At 40.2% G+C, this 20,385-nt stretch overlaps 1 protein-coding gene across 1 annotated transcript in view; it reads left to right on the top strand.

The window, feature by feature from the left end:
* The window catches only part of ITGB6 (integrin subunit beta 6), an 82,899-nt gene that overhangs the window by 38,720 nt on the left and 23,794 nt on the right, over positions 1-20,385 (top strand). The window contains exons 8-10 of the mRNA XM_003406002.3: positions 4,497-4,586; positions 10,397-10,531; positions 10,718-11,135. Of these exons, the coding sequence (XP_003406050.1) occupies positions 4,497-4,586; positions 10,397-10,531; positions 10,718-11,135 (643 nt within the window). The remainder of the gene's footprint in view (positions 1-4,496; positions 4,587-10,396; positions 10,532-10,717; positions 11,136-20,385) is intronic.

The raw sequence follows: 20,385 nt of genomic DNA on the forward strand, positions 1-20,385 counted from the left end.
ACAGATTTGTTCATTCTTTTGGCAGTCCGTGGTATGTTCAATATTCTTCGCCAACACCACAATTCAAAGGCATCAATTCTTCTTCAGTCTTCCTTATTCATTGTCCAGCTTTCACATGCATATGATGCGACTTAAAATAGCATGGCTTGGGTCAGGTGCACCTTAGTCTTCAAGGTGACATCTTTGCTCTTCAACACTTTAAAGAGGTCCTTTTCAGCAGATTTACCCAGTGCAATGAGTCTTTTGATTTCTTGACTGCTGCTTCCATGGCTGTTGATTGTGGGTCCAGATCCAAGTAAAATGAAATCCTTGACAACTTCAATCTTTTCTCCATTTATCATGATGTTGCTCATTGGTCCAGTTGTGAGGATTTTTGTTTTCTTTATATTGAGGCATAATCCATACCGAAGGCTGTGGTCTTTGATCTTTAGTAAGTGCTTCAAGTCCTCTTCACTTTCAGCAAGCAAGGTTTTGTTATCTGCATAACGCAGGTTGTTAACGAGTCTTCCTCCAACCCTGATGCCCTGTTCTTCTTCATATAGTCCAGCTTCTTTTATTATTTGCTCAGGTATGGAGTTTAGGGCTTTAATAAAAGGAAGGCTGTTGATACATAACATTTAAAGTAATCATAATACAAGATTTAAAGTGCAATTTTTACAGTGCTAGACCAGGAAGCCAAATTTTCCATGTTTATAGTTAATTATTTGAAATGTTTCTGGGGAGTCAGCATCCAGAAATTAATTATTAGTTCTTCTTTACAGAATTATCGGTGTTATCACTGAGTACCGCTACTGGCTGCCAACTCCTTTATACCCTCCGTCTAGCTGTGATCATGTTAACCACTATCCCGATAGCCAGCACTAATGTCACACCACATACGGGGCCATAATTATGCTTTACCAAGTGGATGGGTTTGGCTTTGTTAACCAAGAATTAGCCCAGAACTTAGAGGCTACTTGTAACTAGTGCTTGTAGAAAATACCCCTTCCACCTCAGCCTTGGAGATACCCACCAGTTGCCGTTGAGTGGATTCTGTCTCATGGTGACCCCATGCGTGTCAGAGTAAAACTGTGCTCCATAAGGTTTTCAATGGCTTATTTTTCGGAATAAGATTGCCATGCCTTTCTGCTGAGGTACCTCTGGGTGGATAGACTCCAACCTCCAACCTTTTGGTTAGCAGCCAACCACGTTAACCATTTGCACCATGCTTTTCAAAGATAGCAGTGACACTCAAAGCTAAGAGCCTTGAAATTCTTTTTCTAAAAGATTTAAACCTTTTTTTTTTTTGTCAAGCTTTAGAGCTTCAGTCTTCTCTTCTGGGATCAGTCAAATTTACACACATTCTTGCTCCACTTAAGTGGGATACAAGTTCCTATTTAGGTATTCGCTGTTAACTACAGGTCTCATGCTTCACGGCCTCTTGGTAACATGTGTTTATTTGAAAAGGTAAGTCGATGAGGCAGTGCCTGCGCTGTATTTTACAAGTTCCACCCAGCTCAGGGAAACAGAATGGGGCACACAATTAACAGACAATGACCTGGGGCATGGAAGAAAGGTGAGGAATGTTGTCTGAATTTCTGCCTGCAGCTTGCTCAATAACAAAGCACAATGTCAAGGCAGAGCAACATCTGACACATTCAAGAGTTCAAATTTCTAGCAACTTCAAACTTAAATGCAATCATGAACACTAAAATAAGTAGAACGTGCTAAAACCCACAAAGTAAAACCAAGACCTATTTTTCCATCCAAAACCAGTTACCATCGAGTAAATTCTGACTCACGGCAACCCATGTGGTACAAAAAAGAACTGTGCTCCATAGGGTTTTTATGGTTGTGATCTTTCAGAAAGAGATTGCCAGGTTTTTATTCTGAGATGCCTGTGGGTGGGTTCAAGTCACCAACTTTTTCCATACAAAGGGTGTAGAAAACTTGAACTTACCCACATGCCCACTTCTACAAAGTTGTCTGGGACTTCCTACATACATTCTGGGTTCTTACCTCATCCTGGTTTCATTTAGTCATCTCCTTAGTTTCTCTTACCCTGATTTATTTAGTGTCACTATTATGCTGTTGTTAGGTGCCGTCGGGTCAGTTCGGACACATAGTGACCCTATGCACAATGGAATGAAACACTGCCCGGTCCTGTGCCATCTTCAAAATCGTTGTTATGCTTGAGCTCATTGTTGCAGCCACTATATCAATCCACCTCATTGAGGGTCTTCCTCTTTTCCGCTGACCCTGTACTCTGCCAAGCATGATGTCCTTCTCCAGGGACTGATCCCTCCTGATAACATGTCCAAAGTATGTAAGACGCAGTCTCGTCATCCTTGCCTCTAAGGAGCGTTCTGGCCGCACTTCTTCCAAGACAGATTTGTCCAACCGAATGTGGAAGTTATAGAACAATATCATTAATGTCACAAGCAAGCAAAATTTTGCTGAAGATCATTCAAAAACGGCTGCAGCGGTATATCGACAGGGAACTGCCAGAAATTCAGGCTGGTTTCAGAAGAGGACGTGGAACCAGGGATATCATTGCTGTCAGGTGGATCCTGGCTGAAAGCAGAGAATACCAGAAGGATTCTCTTTACCTGTGTTTTATTGGCTATCCAAAGGCACTCGACTGTGTGGATCATAATAAACTATGGGTAACATTTCAAAGAATGGGAATTCCAGAACACTTACTTGTGTTCATGAGCAACCATTACATAGATCAAGAGGCAGTTGTTTGGACAGAACAAGGGGGTACTGACTGGTTTAGAGTCAGGAAAGGTGTGCGTCAGGGTTGTATTCTTTCACCGTACCTATTTAATCTGTATCACTATTATAATTGATGATAATTATTAGTTCTAATGTAGCTTTGTGCACATTCTAAGCTACTAAAATCCTCTTAAGATTAAGATAGGGTATCAGTATGCTTGAACTATAAGAGATGCCCTAAATCCTTCACTCAAAGTTTATTTACTCTTTTCAACATGCAATTTTAATAAACTCAGTCATCTGGTTTTCCAACACAGAGTAACTTAGAAGGACACCGCTGACAAAGGGTGGTTGTCTCTCCTTGATATAGCACAACATAGCAAACCTACTTAATAGACGTTGTTGAATGTACTAGTAAAAGAATATACCAGTAGGCAAGTGATGCCTGACAGCCTAGCAAGAAGGTAGAAACAAATTTTTTTTTTAAATACAAGAAGTAAAAGCATAGCAGTCAGGGCCCACTTGGGCACCTTCATGGATTCTAGAAGCCTTTGATGATTACAGAACCATAGTTAATATTGATAAATGCGGCTGTATTTCCTCAAGGAAAAAAAGCCAAAATAGGCTTGGAATTCTTTAAGAAGGCAGAGATGTGTATTATACATTTTAGAAAACTTTTTGTTTAAAAACGTTGTGTTGTTCGTGGCTGTGGAGTTACAACCCCGTAAGTTACAGAGTAGTGCTGTACTTCATAGGGTTTTCTTGGCTGCAATTTTACCGTAGAAGCAGGTTGCCAGGCCTTTCTTCTGCAGCACTATTGGATGCTTCAACCACCACCTTTCAGTTGGCAGCTGATCACAAGCTGCTTGTTCTATCCAGGTTCCTTTGATTAAAAAAAAAATTAATAGTTTTCAAACGTAAAAATTAAGAGGAGCCCTGGTGGCACAATGATGAAAGTGCTCAGTGATTTGAACCCACCAGCAGTTCTGCAGGAGGGAGAGGGATGTGGAAATTTTCAGCTCTCTGGAAAATTCCCTTCTTGGTAATGCCTCTTTCCCTGGCCATGCTGGATATCCAGAACTAGTATTGTGAGTTTTCCCCAATTGGGAATGGCGTCTCAGGAGAAGAATAAATGGAGAATGGGTACCGTTTAAAGCTACGTTCTGACTCACCCAGTCCTGATGTGGTGGGGAGCAATTCCAACCACCCCAGCACAGTGCTGACATTGGCAGGTCCAGGTCCTAAAGAAGTGTCCATTACCAACAGAAAAAGGGGGAGTTAACAGCAAGCTTTCAAATAATTCGCTCCTTTTCTCCACAAAGCGATTGCTGATTAAGGCCCCTGGACTGAATGACTTTACAGAGTGACCTGCTCACTCACCCATATGGATGGAACCTTGCTTTCCGAACATTACAAAAAGAGAAAATAAATATTTCCCGGAAGCAGGCTAGAAATCTTTGGGCACAGATGCTCCACGAATGGAAGATGTTATATAAATGTTATTATTATATTTGAGACTTGACTCCCGCCATGATATAAACCACAGCCCTAGACTAATGCAACCACAGACACCAGATCTCCCCAGTGGCAACTCGGGCCAGTCCATTTCCCACTTGAGTGCAGGAAGCAGCGCAGATGCAGGAGCTACAATTTCAGGAGAAAGGCCAGTTGCTTATCAGGAACCTGTTCTCACCAGCCAGTGAAATAGAGGCCATCACAGCCAGCAAGCTGAATCCCACACTTAACGTTGCTCAATTGCAGCGAGCAAACAAAGACTGATTTATTCTTTTTGTTTACAGAATTACGCAAAACTTATTCCTGGAGCTACGGTAGGGCTACTTCAGAAGGACTCTGGAAACATTCTTCAGCTGATCATCTCGGCTTACGAAGTACGGTATTTTACAGTTGGCTTCTTTTTCGCATTTCTTGGGTATTCAAAATAAGATGTGTTTTGGGCAGGTACACATACTCTCTTTTTGGTAGAGAGACTCTTTTTCCAAAGAAAATTTCTCTGTCCTAATGCAGTGAAAATATAAATTCTGTACCCTTAATTTGAAGATTCTTCCTGAGAGATGGAACAGAAGGTAGAACAATCATAAACCAGATCATAAAGTTTAGGTGGTTTGTATAATAGTAACCAAAAGCAGCACTGTCACCTGGGAGAATTTTACCTACTCAATTGGCTCGATGAGCCACACGATTAAATTCCCCACTTTTCTGTCTAGAAAAAAAAAAAAGAAGTTTACATTGCCAATGAATAACAGCTATGTGGAGAAGTAACTCCACAGGCTTAATGAGACAAGATCATAACTCATGAAAAAATGCAAGTGTTGGCTACATACCAAAAACACCAAAAGTCACCAGGAACACCATTGTTGAGACTCTCTACTTTGGAGAACCAGGGAAATTTTCCATTGGTTTTCTAAGTATGTATATAACTATTTGCCTTGATTTTATGAATTAGTACCTGAGGATAGAATGCCTCCCTTAAAAAGGATATAGCCCTACAGGGTTGCTATAATGTTCTCTATCTTGATCCTTGTTTCATGACTAAAGTAACGGGTAATAGCCAGTTGCCTATTCTTATTTTGGTTTCCAAATATCATCCACCTCTTTTGCCTCTATTAACAAAGGAAAAAAAAACAAAAACAAAGGTGATGCTCTAAATTAGGATAGGAACAAAAAAAGCAAAATTTTATAAGCCGTAAATCTAACATTTGCTGTACAAAGCAGCCATATAATAACAAATGACTAAAATGCCCTAAATTTTGATGTTTTAAAATTACAAATAAATGGCCCATATGCAGTGTAGGCTAATACTGAGTAGATGCTGAACCAGGGTTTTGTTTTTTTCCTTAACAAAATGACATATCAGAACCATCCGGGAAGCTTTTAAAAACAGCCGTGTTCAGATTCCTCTTACAGACAGTTTAAGAGAAGCTCAATGAGTGGATGAGCTACACATTTTGAAAAAAATCCCCCAATGATTTTGATACCACCCCACCAATTTTGAAAGTCACCTTAAGAGGAAAAAGCAAGAAATACCTTTTCAAACCCTTCATTTCATTAAAGAATAAAATACCGACGTGTCCATTAAAATTATAGGAGGATGGAATTTTTTCACTGGTAGCCTCAGCAACTTCTTAGCTCACATCAAAAATTAATCACCACATTACCTCATGCTTGAAATTCTTCCAGACAGGAAAGCTTGTCACCAAAACACTATAAAAGCCTCGCTCCCTCTCGTGCAGTAAAGTTTTAATGTGTGGAATCAAAGTCACACAGCAGTCCTTCACTGAATTAGAAACACACAATTTCCTTTAACCGAGCACTCTCTCTCAAAAGTGTTGACTACTAAAATCTTCAAAAGAATTAAGCAAATTAGAAAACAGTGAATTGACAAAAATATTTCCTCCTGAGTCTGAGCAGCCCTGTCCATGGCTCTGCTGCCCTGCCACAATTTAAGTCTAGCTTCCAAAAAAAACCAAACCAAACCTGTTGCCGTCGAGTTGATTTCAACTCATAGAAACCCTATAGAACACAGTAGAACTACCTAATAGGGTATCCATGCAGCCACTGGTGGATTTGAACTGCCAGCTTTTTGGTTAACAGTGGATCTCTTAACCTCTGCGCCACCAGGGAGGGCTCCAACTCTTGCCTACACAAGCAAACAAACAAAAACTCCATTCCTCTGCAGTGGATTCCAACTCATAGTGACCCTATAGAATAGAGTAGAACTGCTCCATAGGGTTTCCAAGGAGAGCCTGGTGGATTCGAAATGCTGACCGTTTGTTAGCAGCCTTAGCTCTTAACTACTAGCCACCAGGGTTTCTTAGTGGTCCCAGATCACTCATATTAAGTTAGAGTAGTTGAAATCAAGGCATTGAACATTTGAATTGGATCTCATGCTCCTGTTTTACTGTCTCACAGTTACTAAGACGTGCCTGTTACTCTTATACCTCTTACACTGAACAATCTTGCTCTGGAGTTTTTATTAAAACTTCATGATTCACAAGTGACGCATGCAAAGGACCTTAGCACCAATTCAAAGGATTTTTCTCCTGTTATTTTAGATGCAGTGTGGAAGGGCTTTATAAATGGAGATCCACAGACTCAGTTTCTTTCCAGTCTATAAAAAGAGAAAGGAAGGAAGGAATAAAAAATATATTGAGATAAAACAAAATGCTTCCAACTGACTTCTAGTGGGACAGAGGCAGACTATTTGTGTTTGTAATTAGTAATTATGAACTTCAGCTGAGATTTTACAGTGCCATATTGATTTTTTTCAATCTAAATAAAAGTCGAAATCAACTCTACAGCAATGGGTTTGGTTTTTTCGTTTTAATCATCTGACCATCAGTAGCTAATTTTCTTCCTTCCCTAACCACATAATAAAAGCTACTGAAATATCAGTGATTCCTAGGGTAAACTCCTCTGTGGACATATAAGCTCCATGAGGGAAGTGGCTTGGTTTGTTTGGTTTTGGCTGGCTTATAGGATATGCTCAATATATCAATAAAGGACATTTATGTCCTTTACCTGGGAAATTTGCATTGAAATATTCCCAGTGAAATTTGCAATATGATATTCCAACTACTTCATGCTGAGATTTCCATCATTTTGGTCAGACTGCAACCCACTAGCCCTCATTATGGCTGTCATTACAGACTTGCAGGTCATCACCTTCATTTCTCATCTAACTCCTGACTCACTGTGTCACTCTCTCCAACACTGTCATTGTGTGCCTCAAGTTAATTCCAACTCATACTCCTGCATTAATTCTTGATGATTTCAGGGTAGGTAGTAGGTAGATTGATGAATGGAGGGATGGACAGACAGACGGAGGGACGGACGGACAGATGGATGGATGGATGAATAGGTGGATGGATGATCTTTCCCATACCCTGGCCTCTCAGTTTCTCGAACTCCTCTCCTTAAATGATCTTTTCCCTCCCCACTTCTCATATCCTCACTTTCTTGTAATGCCTTAAACTTTGAAATTGCCGGTAAACTCCTTTACAATCTCAGCTGCATGCAACCCACTCTGTGCTTACCACCTCCTATCTTTTCAGCTCACTCCTTCTAGCGCCCCTAATATTTCTTCCGACTCATCAGACTCTCCAGTTAATTGACCCTACCTTCTCTTCATTGTTTCTTATCCCCTGATATCCTCTCTTGCCTGGGCCCCCAGTTTAAACTCAATGATCAGTCATTATGATGACTTCTTAGACACACTCTTAACTCCCTTGACACTTATGTTCCTTTGAACTTGCTTGGCCAACCACCAAACCAAAAACCAAACCCACTGACATCAAGTCAATTCCTATTCATAGTGACCCCATAGGAGAGAATAGAACTGCCCCATACTGTTTCCAAGGAGCAGCTGGTAGATTCAAACTGCTGACCTTTTGGTTAGCAGCCATAGCTCTTAGTCACTATGCCATCAGGGCTTCCTGGCCAACCACAGTCCTGGTTAAATCCAGCTGTTCATCATACTACACAGCTGAATGTGGATGGGTAAAACATATAACAATGCCAACCGGTCTCACTTTAAATTCATGATCATGGACCTCAAGCAGACCCTTAATGCTGGCCAGCAACCATGCTCTGTTTTTCTCATAGATATTCAGGTGGACATTTCTAGGAGTCAGCGGGTATATTAGTAAATGCTAATAATTTGGTTTTGTCCCCCACATACAGACTTTTATTTTGTAAATGAACAAAGAATAGGAAAATGAGTAACATCATTGTCTTTCCTCAAAACAGCTCTCCCATCCTCCTTCCTTGACATTCTTCTTCCTAGAGAACCTTGGCTTTCTCTTCAGCTCTGCCCTCCCCCATGTGCGCATATCTAGTCTGCCTCCGTTCAGTCTCTGTCATCACACAATGATTTTCTCCTCTCGGTTCCCATGACTACCCCCAGCTCCTGTCCTCAGGCCTCAGGCTGGGATGAGTGCAGCACCTCCCAGCTTTCTTCGCTTTTTCCTATTCCCTCCACAAGTCTGTCCTGCACAGCCTCCAGACAACTTTCCTTCAGCTGTATTTTCAGTAGATTAGGTCCCTGCCTAAAAACCCTAGCACCAGGTCGTAACTCATCTCTCCAAACATCAGAGCTCTTGTTCGGTGTCATCCAGGACAGTAGAAGTGCAGGCTTGTTTCGTGCCCCACTTGTGTCCTTATTGGAGCAATACCACGCTCCCACTCCTGGCACTGGGCTTCCTCTCCTCTGGTGTCCCTTGTTTGCAATCCCGCTCTCATCCCCTCCACACATCAAAATCCAACTTAGCCTTTAAGGGCCTATCTTCCCTTATTACTTCAGCATTCACTGACCACTCCCTTCTCTAAACTGTCCCAAACCCTCATCTGTATTGCATAATTTTTTAAGTTAATGGTGCATTGACTAGCATTTTATGTTAACTGCTTCACCTGAGTCCTTTAGTTGTTTTTCAGTAAGATAGTAAGCTTCCTGTTGTTGTTAGTTGCCGTTTAGCTGATTCTGATTCATGGCTACACCATGTGTATAGAGTAGAACTGCTCCACAGAGTTTTCAGAAGGAGATTTCCAGGCTTGTCTTCCGAGGCATCTCTGGGTGGGTTCAAACTGTCAACCTTTTGGCAAGTAGTCGAGCACTTGACCATTTGCACCACGCAGGGATTCCTAAATGTGTGATAGGAACTCAGTAAATTCCGTATCGATTTTAAGGCCCAGTTCCTCCCTCCCCTATTTTAACATCTCTAAAATCAGGATGTATCTCACAATCAGTGGAATCTTACAACCACTGTCAGCAGGCAATAGCCATGATATAGTTTTCATTGCCTGTGCGTGTATGAACTTGCCCATACTGCATATATTGTGGCCACTTCAATCTGTTAAGCACATTATTGATACTACTGTATTTTTTCACAAATAACGTGCTTATGTAAATAACAGTCCCGCACATATAACATACATAACACACCTAGGAAAATAATGCATGAGGGGGTCGCACTGTTGGCAAACAACATGTAACACGCATGTTAGTTGTGTAAAAATGTGGTATAAATGTTGAGCTTAATTTCCATTTTAAGATATCTTCAAAAAGTTTGCACTATGATTTGATACTGAAATGAAAAGTTATCGTCTATGCAGAAAGGTACCAAAACAGAGCAGCAGGGTGTAAATTTGATATCAGCAAAGCAAATATTCATTGTTGGAGGAAAGTCTGCAATTTTGTATTCCCAGCAAAGCGACAACCAGCTGCTTTATGGGACGTAAGAAATGATGACATCCACAAGTAGAAGAAGTTGTGTTATATTTTATGAGACACAAGCAAAAGAACTGCCTTTTATGTGCTAAGTTATTCAGTTAAGGGCAGGTGAATTTGCCAAATCCCTCAGAACTGATTAATTTTTGAAGCAATGAGAGGCTGTTGTGACTGATTTGTATATTGCGTAGAATGATCTTGAGGTATTTTGTCACAGTTTAATTGTCATTAAAATAATTGTATATCTTACAATTGATGGCCTCTTAGATTTAACACAATAGAGGGTGTACATACTGTACTGTGTGGATTGCTTGCTTGCTTGATGATATGGTGAACTTTTTTTAGACTCAATCTCATTTTATTCATTTATAGTTCAGTAAACATGAGTCACAGTTTCTTCCTCTGGCTGTGTTTTTTAGCTATGACTTCGTTTAACTCTTTATGTCTTGACTAAAGGAACTGCGGTCTGAGGTAGAACTGGAAGTACTGGGAGATACAGAAGGACTCAACCTGTCATTCACAGCTATCTGCAACAATAGCATCCTCTTCCCACACCAAAAGAAATGCTCGCACATGAAGGTCGGAGACACGGTAAGTAGATGGCTGAAAAAAACATTCCAATGGGTCAGAAATTAGCTTAACGTGCCAAGTTTGGATTCTCAAAGATTTCCTAATAAATACTTTCCGTAAAGCTGATCTCCACCCTGCTTTGTTTCTCACCATGCATTTTGGTGGATTGAAGAAGCAGGTAATTAGCATTTTGTTTTTTCTTTCCAGGCTTCCTTCAACGTGACTTTGAGTATACCAAACTGTGAGAGGAAAAGCAGGCACATAGTCATAAAGCCCGTGGGGCTAGGGGACACCCTAGAAATCCATGTCAGTCCGGAATGCAACTGCGACTGTCAGAAAGAAGTGGAAGTGAACAGCTCCAAATGCCACAACGGGAACGGCTCCTTCCAGTGTGGGGTGTGTGCCTGTAACCCGGGCCACATGGGTCCTCGCTGCGAGTGTGAAGAGGACACGCTGAGCACAGATTCCTGCAAGGAGGCCCCAGACCATCCCTCGTGTAGTGGAAGGGGCGACTGTTACTGCGGGCAGTGTATCTGCCACTTGTCTCCCTATGGAAACATCTATGGGCCTTACTGCCAGTGCGACAACTTCTCCTGCGTGAGGCACAAAGGGCTGCTCTGTGGAGGTAAGCTTCCTCTACATGCACCTCACACTGCTGTGTTCAAGTATCAGGAAGGTACTTTGCATGCTTTGTACCTTCCACAGTTTCCTGTGCAGAGTAGGTGCTCAGTAAGTATTTGCTGATGGACTGAGTGGGATTAGGCCTAGGGTAACTGGACCTCTTGCATGTTTTCTGACTTGGAGCAAAAGCCCTGCTGACTGAGCTTACATCTCTATTATTGTTTCCCTAAGAATAAATACCAGCTGCCGTCAAGTCGACTCTGACTCACGCGGACCCTGTGTGTGTCAGAGTGAACTGCGCTTCACAGAATTTTCGGTGGCTGAGTTTGCAGAGGACACCCTGCTGGCGTAGTGATTAACCAAAAGGTTGGCAGTTCAAATCCACCAGGCGCTGCTTGGAAACCCTGTGGGGCAGTTCTACTCTATCCTATAGGGTCGCTGTGAGTCAGAATTGACTCGACGGCAACCAGTTTGGATTTTTTTGTTTTGGTTTGAGTTTTCGGAACTAGATTGCCAAGCCTTTCTTTCTTTCAAGATGTCTCTGGGTAGACTCAAACTTCCAGCCTTTTGGTCGACTCAACGGCAACTGGTTTGTTTTTATTTTAAGAATAAATAGGTAAAAGATAGAAATGCCTTCTCTCTGGTTATCATCCAAACTCTACAAAACTGCATGTAACCTCAGCTCTATTATCTTCCAGACTTTTCTGGATCAGTCTGCTCGTTATCTAACCCTACTCTTAAATGCTCTCTTACTTCAGAAAAATAAAAAAGCTAGGCCATTAAAGGAGCATGCTGTCAAGGACAAAGGACACAAAGATGTTAAATGGACTTTCAGGGCCTTCATTCATTCCACAACTATTTATTAAGTGCCTATCATATGCCAGATACTAGGTTAGGGGTATATGTGAAAACCGTTACGGAAAGAATTGCTCAGATTTTTTTTTTTTTTTTTTAGAAAATGGAGAGAAATTCTAAATAGAAATATGTTTTAATATTCTTTATACATGTAAAATCACTATAGTTTGAGAATATATTACACATAACATGACTTATAAAATCATTCTGATATGTATACATATATTTAAGTATAACTTATTCAGACAAGAATTATAAATATATTAATATACTTTAAAATTACATGAATTTGTGTTACAGTTGAAATACTAACTGCTGAATTTAAGTACTAATGTCTCATTTTTCACAGTGTGTGAGCAGGCAGGTTTCCTAAGCAGAAAGCCATTATCTTTCTAGAAAGCTAAACAAGTTATGCTTTTGATCCACAGTGTCAGGAACCTATTAAACAGAGTAATTTTTAGAAACAGACTGGAGAAAAAGAAGCCTCAAAGAACTCCTAGCTTTTTGAAAACTGTCTGATTCTCTTAGAAGTCAAAGTTTCACTTCTTCATTGCTGCTGCTGTTGGTAAGAGCAGGTCCCTCTTCTGAGGCTGCCTTTTACTTTCTTTTTTTTTTTTTTAATAATATTTTATTGTGTTTTCAGTGAAGGTTTAGGTTCCCATTCAACAATTTCTACACAAGATTTTTAGCAGCATTGATTACAGTCTTCACAATGCCTGAGCAGTTGCATTATTTCCATTCTGGTTGTTCCATTTGCCGCCTTTTACTTTTACTCCTTTCTAGGAAAATTTAGGACCTGTCCAGATTGAGACACAGTTCTCTCCCCTTTCACTTGGTGGTTTATTTACTGGTTTAGTGAGTACGTTTCCAAACCCACATATGTCCTCTTTTTGCAAGATGTGGAGGGCGGCCCAATCTATAGGGGACAAGAAGCAAGCCAGAGGCCATGTCACCATGTCATAGAAAGAATACATTTGGCAAAATTCTAGATTGCATTTCTAATATATATTTTATAGTGAAATATGTATTCACAATATTGGAAATTACCTTTCAAAAAAATCCTAAGTGTAAACTAATAAAATATAGCAATACTATCACCACCTAGATTTCGGGCTTTAAATCTTAGATCAAAGCAATCTAGAACAGTGTAAATTCATTCAGCAACACAGTTCTTCTTGTTTGTATAATGTATACAAATGAAAACAAACTCAAAAAGAGCAGACTTGGTCTGTGCATTTTAGTTAGGAAGGTCTGACAAAATACTACTCTGCAGTGGTTGCTAAAGAAATTCCATTTAGAAAACCCAAGAATTTCTTCAGCTGAACTCAGAACACTTCACTCGGTACCAGTTTCTTTCATACTGTGGGGTACTTTGGAGTCTCTGCATTGGGTAGTTAACACATTCAGCTGCCAACCAAAAGGTTAGAGGTTCAAGTCCACCTAGAGGTGCATCGAAAGAAAGGCCTACTCCATGTCCCTACTCCATTGAAAACCCTATGGAGCACAGTTCTACTCTGACACACATTGGGTCTCCATGAGTCAGTATCAACTCAAAGGCAACTGGTTCTGGTGAAGTACAGTACTATCCTCAACAATGACTGTTCTCATGAGCAATTTGGTTTTTAGTAACATCTCAAAGGATGTTACTCCATTATTAGTAACTGTTTCTTAAAATGATACAATAAAATCAAGTGCAATTATTCAAATTCAACAAATAACTATGGAATGACTGCTATGTGCCTGGCACCGTGAACAAACTGCCTGGCATTGTGAACAGACACCCTGTCATGGCAGTGATTTGCAATAGCAGAACAAATACACTAAAACTTTATAACTCAAGCCAAGCTCACTGTTTTACAACCAATATCCTCTGCAATATGCTGCTTCTCTGAAGGGCTATTACCACAGCATTCTATGTCATGCACTTTCTTTTATCCATCTATAAGCACTCAAAAACATAGAACCCCATTGATTTTTTCATTGCCCAAATTCCATTAGTATTTTATATTTTGATTCTCAGAGATGGGAAACTCTAACAGATAAATGGAATTATGGAAAAAACTTCCTGCCATTATGTAGTTACAGTTATTGTCCATGGCATTCCAGAAAGATCTATCCTTTGGAGAAGAACCTCATAATTTTTTTTTTCTTGATTTTTGGTTATCATCTTGCCTCTGCATGAAGCCATTATGAAGATTTTTGTTGTTGCTGCATGAGCAGATGCCTTAGATAGTTGGTTGCTTGAGGACATTAATTAGCATCTTTTGTGATCAGGGTGATAGTTCTGGAAGGCCAGCAGGAAGAAGGAAGGTGTCTGAATTCTGAAAGGAGCTTGTTGTGCTTTTGCTATGTTGGTTCTTTTCTACTCCTCCAGAAAGGCTTTTTAAAAATTTCTACCAAGTTAATCCAAAGAACACATAATAATAAATGTTGGAGAGGTTATGGAGAGAATGGAACACTTATACACTGCTGGTGGGAATGTAAAGTCGCACAACCACTTTGGAAATCGATTTGGCCTTCCTTAAAAAAACTAGAAATAGAACTACCATATGATCCTGCAATCCCACTCCTTGGAATATATCCTAGAGAAATAAGAGCCTTTATACGAACAGGTATATGCACACCCATGTTCATTGCAGCACTGTTTACAATAGCAAAAAGTTGAAAGCAACCAAGGTGCCCATCAAGGGAAAAATGGATAAATAAATTATGGCATATTCACACAATGGAATACTACACACCGATAAAGAACAATGATGACTCTGTGAAACATTTCATAACATGGAGAAATCTGGAAGACATTATGCTGAGTGAAATTAGTCAGTTGCAAAAGAACAAATATTGTATAAGACCACTATTATAAAAACTGGAGAAATAGTTTAAACAGAGAAGAAAATATTCTTTGATGGTTATGAGATGCAGGAGGGAGGGAGGGAGAGGGGTTTTCAATAATTTGATAGTAGATAAGTTTTATTTTAGGTGAAGGGAAAGACAACACACAATACAGGTCAACACAACCGGACTAAACCAAAAGCAAAGAAGTTTCGTGATTAAACTGAATGCTTCGAAGGCCAGTGTAGCAGGGGCAGGGGTTTGGGGACCATGGTTTCAGGGGACACCTAAGTCAACTGGCATGATAAATCTATTAAGAAAACATTCTGCATACCACTTCTTTGGAGAGTGGCATCTGGGGTCTTAAACGTTAGCAAGCGGCCATCTAAGATGCATCAATTGGTCTCGACCTACCTGGAGCAAGGAAGAATGAAGAACACCAAAGACACAAGGTAATTATGAGTCTAAGAGACAGAAAGGACCACATAAACCAGAGACTACATCAGCCTGAGACCAGAAGAACTAGATGGTGCCCGGCCACAATCGATGACTGCCCTGACAGGGAACATACAGAGAACCCCTGCGGGAGCAGGAAAGCAGTGGGATGCAGACCCCAAATTCTCGTAAAAAGGCCAGACTTAAGGTCAGAATGGGACTAGAAGGACCCCGGAGGCCATGGTCCCCAGACCTTCTGTTAGCCCAAGACAAGAACCATTCCTGGAGCCAACTCTTCAGACAGGGATTGGACTGGAGTATAGGATGGACAATGATACTGGTGAGGAATGAGCTTCAAGGATCAAGTAGACACACGAAACTGTGTTGGCATCACCTGTCTGGAGGGGATATGGGAGGGCGGAGAGGGCCAGAAGCTGCCCAAATGCACACAAGGAGAGAGAGTGGAAGGAAAGAGTGTGCTGTCTCATGAGGGGGAGGGCAATTAGGAGTGTATAACAAGGTATATATAAATTTTTGTATGAGCGACTGACTTGATTTGTAGACTTTCACTTAAAGCACAATAAAAATTAATTTAAAAAAGATAAATGGGAAATAAAGAAGGACGTGACTAGAACAATTTGCTGCATATACATAATCACAATACTATAACGCAAACAAAATTTTTGTTCTAAATTCTAAGGGATAAATTCATTCCTATTAATAAATTTACTTGTGCTTTCTCAAAAAAAAAAAAAAAATTTCTACCAAGTAACTCCTATATACAGTGATACACTTTGGGCATTCTCAAAGCATTTGGAAGTGTTATGTTTCATTTGACAGTATTTATAAATCATACTAATTTTTTAGAATAAACTAATACAGAAATTTCTATCTATCCATGAAAGTAAGTTTCCCTTTTTACTGAGGAAGAAACAAAAAGAAATTGTAGTTTATAAGATGGCTTACATATAAGTGCTAAATTAATAGTTTGGGCCCAAATCTCTTAATTATTCTTAGCTTTGAATTGTTTTTTTTTTTTTTTTTGAATTAATTAGTTCAATTATGTATTACTTAGGTTATGAAATGCAGTTTAAATATGTCTGAATGTCATAGATTCATATAAATTTCAACTCTTATCTCTCATGAGACTAGTATGTATCGTTTTAGTATATACACTGCACCTTCATTATGCACAGATTCTGTACTTACAGATTTATCTATTCACTAAAATTTATTTATAACCCCCAAAATCAAAACTCACATTGCTTTTGTGGTCATTTGTGGACAAACACAGAGCAGTGAAAAATCTGAGTCACCCAGTGCACACGTTCCCAGCTAAGGTCAAACAAGGCGACTGTCTTCTTATTTCTTGTTTCAGCTTTCATGCCAGAAACAAGTGTCCTTTTCGTGGTCTACTTAGTGCCACGTTTTTGCATTTTTGTGCTTGTCGTTGGTAATTTTGCTGTTGAAAATGAAACCTAAGTGTAGTGAAGAAATGCTGTCTAGTGACCTTAAACACAAGAAGGCCATGACGTGCGTGATGGAGAAAACACGTACACTAGGGTAAGCTTCTTTTGGGTATGAGCTATGGTGCTTTTGGCTGTGAATTCAATGTTAATGAATCAATAATATATATTAAATAAGTTGTCTTTAAACAGAAGCACACATAAAACAAGGTTGTATATTGATCACATGACAAAAATGTTGTGACCAGAGGCTTGCAACAACCTACCCCCTGTATTATCCCTAGGAGCAACAGGTCAACAATTTGCTAATTCAGTGTTTGCAGCAACTGTAAGGACCATTGCAAATCTTGAGAGTCATACACACGCACACTCTCATACATACTCACACACACGCATCCTTGGGTGGTGTCAATGGATAAGTGCTTGACTGCTAACCAAAAGGTTAGTGGTTTGAGTTCACCCAGAGGTTCCTTGGAAGAAAGGTTTGGTGATTTATTTCTGAAAATCGATCATTAAAAACCCTGTGGAGCATAGTTCTACTCTGAGACACATGGGGTTGCTATGGATCCAAATCAACTTGACAGCAACTTGTTTGATAGGGAGAGAGTGAAAGAGAGTCCTGGTGGCACAGTGGTTAAGAGCTCGGCTGCTAACCAAGAGGTCAGCAGTTCCAATCCACCAGCTACTCCTTGGAAATCCTATGGAGCAGTTCTACTCTGTCCTGCAGGGTTGCTATGAGTCAAAATTGACTCGATGGCAATAGGTTTTATATATACATATATATATCTCCGTCAGAATCTGGAGCAACCAGAATCCAACTTCAGGATCTTTGTGGTTATCTTCTTTGTACTGTGTTTTTTGAACAAGCTAAGTATTAAGCCAAGGCCTAGCCTACTCCATATCCTTTAATGCCCCATCAGGAATACAGAAAAATAACCACCTGTACTAGATCATGGAGCCCTGGTAGCATAGTCGGGATTGACTTGACACAACGAGGGTTTGGTTTTTTTTTGGATTTATACTAGATCATAAGTTTACGAGGGGAAACCTAGAATTCTTCCTTCTACGGTAAACATGGCAGTGTCTTGTATAAGTGGAAACCTGCTTCACTTCTGATTTCTTTTACATTTGCTATTTGATTTTGGTAGGATTATAGGAATTTTAATATTCTGATAGATAGTTTTGCTTACAAAATATTCCTACTCGGTAGGTGTTAGGAAATATAATAACTAACACTTATATGGGGCTTATTTCTATTATGTATTTCTGTTAAGTATTATCTTAGGTACTCCTCATAACAATCCTAAGAAGTAGTTATTGATAAATCCCTCCTTATAGATGAGGAAACTGAGCCACAGAGAAGCTAAGTAACTTCCCCAACTTCACTCAGCCGAGATTCAGACCTGGAGCTTGTGGCTCTAAAATCTGTACACTCACGCACCGCCCCACCCGCCCACTACCACTGTCCTAGAAACCTTTGGAATAATCCTGGAAGAGCAGAACTTGTGAGAAATGCTGGCCACATATTTCTTTTTCTGAAGAAAAGCATCAGTATCAGAGTTTAAAAAGAAATGTTATTTGTTTGGAACATCAAGAGGCTATTTTAGTGTCTTGCACGTGGTAAACACACAAAAAATATTATGGAAAGGACACATGAGCTCATTATCTCAAACATTTTGTCTATCGTTTTAGAGTATTTCATATACCAACATTACGTGGCCAGATTCAAAAGAGAGTCTTCAGAATTAGATGAGATTCTTGACTTATTTACCTGCAGCAAGCGTCCACGTGCCTCCTTCTTCAACACCACTCTCATTCCCTCCTACTCTCAGGCATTCCTTCTCAGGCTCTTCTGTGAGATCCTTTCCACGGATCACGTTCTAAATGTCAATGCTCTCTGGAGCTTTGCTCACTCTACCTGGTTTTCCTGGATGAGCTTGTTCACAGCAGCTCCAACTACCACCCGTTCCCTGCTGAATCCCAAACTCTCACCCCTAATGTGTCACTAAACTTCAAGCCTATATATTCACCCTCCTAGTAGGATGTCTCACAGGCTCCTCATACTCATCAGAGGCAAAAATGAACTCATCTTCTTCCCCACCCAAAGTCTCTTCTCCTTCTCCATTTTAGAGCCATGTATTTATTCAACAAATATTCATCAAGCACTATCCTGTGCCAGGCACTGGGGATACAGCAGTAACCATAAGCTGCTGCCATTCCAGGTCCACTTAGCTGTACAAGCTGGTCACTTGGGAGGATTCCATCTCTCTCTCTCTTCCCCTCACCCTCCACCCTGGTAGCCATCACACCCACGCCCTGAGCCTTCCATCCCTGAACTGCGTACTCTTTTCTGTCCATTCCCACTGCCCTGCCCTACTTCAGGGTCTCCTATCTACTTGAATCTACTACTGCCAAGAACCTCCAAATTGGTTTTCCTGTCTCCAGTTTGGCCTTCCTCTAATTTACCTTCTCTTCTTATGCCAGGATTTTTCTAGACATTTATTTATCTGATTATGCCTGTCCCTACTTAAAATCCCATGGCTTTCAGAATAAAAGTTTTTACGTTAGCCCATAAGGCTTTTCATGATCTGATTTCTGACTTTTTGTGGACCTTTCACCTTCCCTTCCTGCCAGACCCCGTATGTACCTTTGGGCCTATCCATAAGAAATAACTATGATTATTTACACAGGTCACGTGATTATACACTTCCATGCTTTACCAATTTTTTTCTCCTTTCCTTGAAATGCACATAGGCCTCTACTTCCAGCTGTCTTCTATCTTTATCTCCCAAATTCAGTTCAAGCATCACTTCCTCAGAACTTCCCCAAATCTACAGTCTAATTTAGAAACACTTCCCCTGTATGCATAGAACCTATCACATTGTATTATAGCTTTTAAATGATGATTTATTTGCCTGTTTTTTACACTAGACTATAAACTCAGCAATCTGGCTTTATTTAATTTTGTGTCCTTGTGCTTAATACATCTTTGCACATGATAGATGTTCAATTATAGCTTGTGAAATAAATGAGATGCCTGTGGAACATGTAACTGGTGAATGCAAAGCTAGGACTTTCACACGTTATGTCATCTAATCTTGACCACAACTGTTGAAAATAGGTTTTTTTATTCCCTTTATTTTATAGACGAGGTTTCAAGACTAATCGAGTGATATAGAGGTAGGATATTAATGTAGGTCTGCCCAGCAAGTCTTCCCTATGGCACCGTAATTCACTAAAACATACATATCAAAAACAAACAAACAAACAAAATACCAAACCTGTTGCTAGCAAGTTGATTTCAACTCATAGTGACCCTATAGGACAGAGTAGAACTGCCCCACAGAGTTTCCAGGGAGCACCTGGTGGATTCAAACTGCCAGCCTTTTGGTCAGCAGCCAAGCTCTTAATCACTGTGCCACCAGGGCTCTCTAATACATGCATACATATATGTACATATGCATACATAAAAAAAAGAAAAAAACCAGTGCTGTTGTCTGACTCATAGTGACCCTATAGGACAGGGTAGAACTGCCCCATAGGGTTTCCGAGGAGCACCTGGCAGATTCAAACTGCCGACCCTTTGGTTAGCAGCCCTAGCACTTAACCACTACGCCACTAGGGGTTCCTATGCATACGTATACACACATATATACACACATTGTT

This window comes from Loxodonta africana, chromosome 6, assembly GCF_030014295.1.
Source record: "Loxodonta africana isolate mLoxAfr1 chromosome 6, mLoxAfr1.hap2, whole genome shotgun sequence".
In the NCBI taxonomy this organism is placed as follows: Eukaryota; Metazoa; Chordata; class Mammalia; order Proboscidea; family Elephantidae; genus Loxodonta; species Loxodonta africana.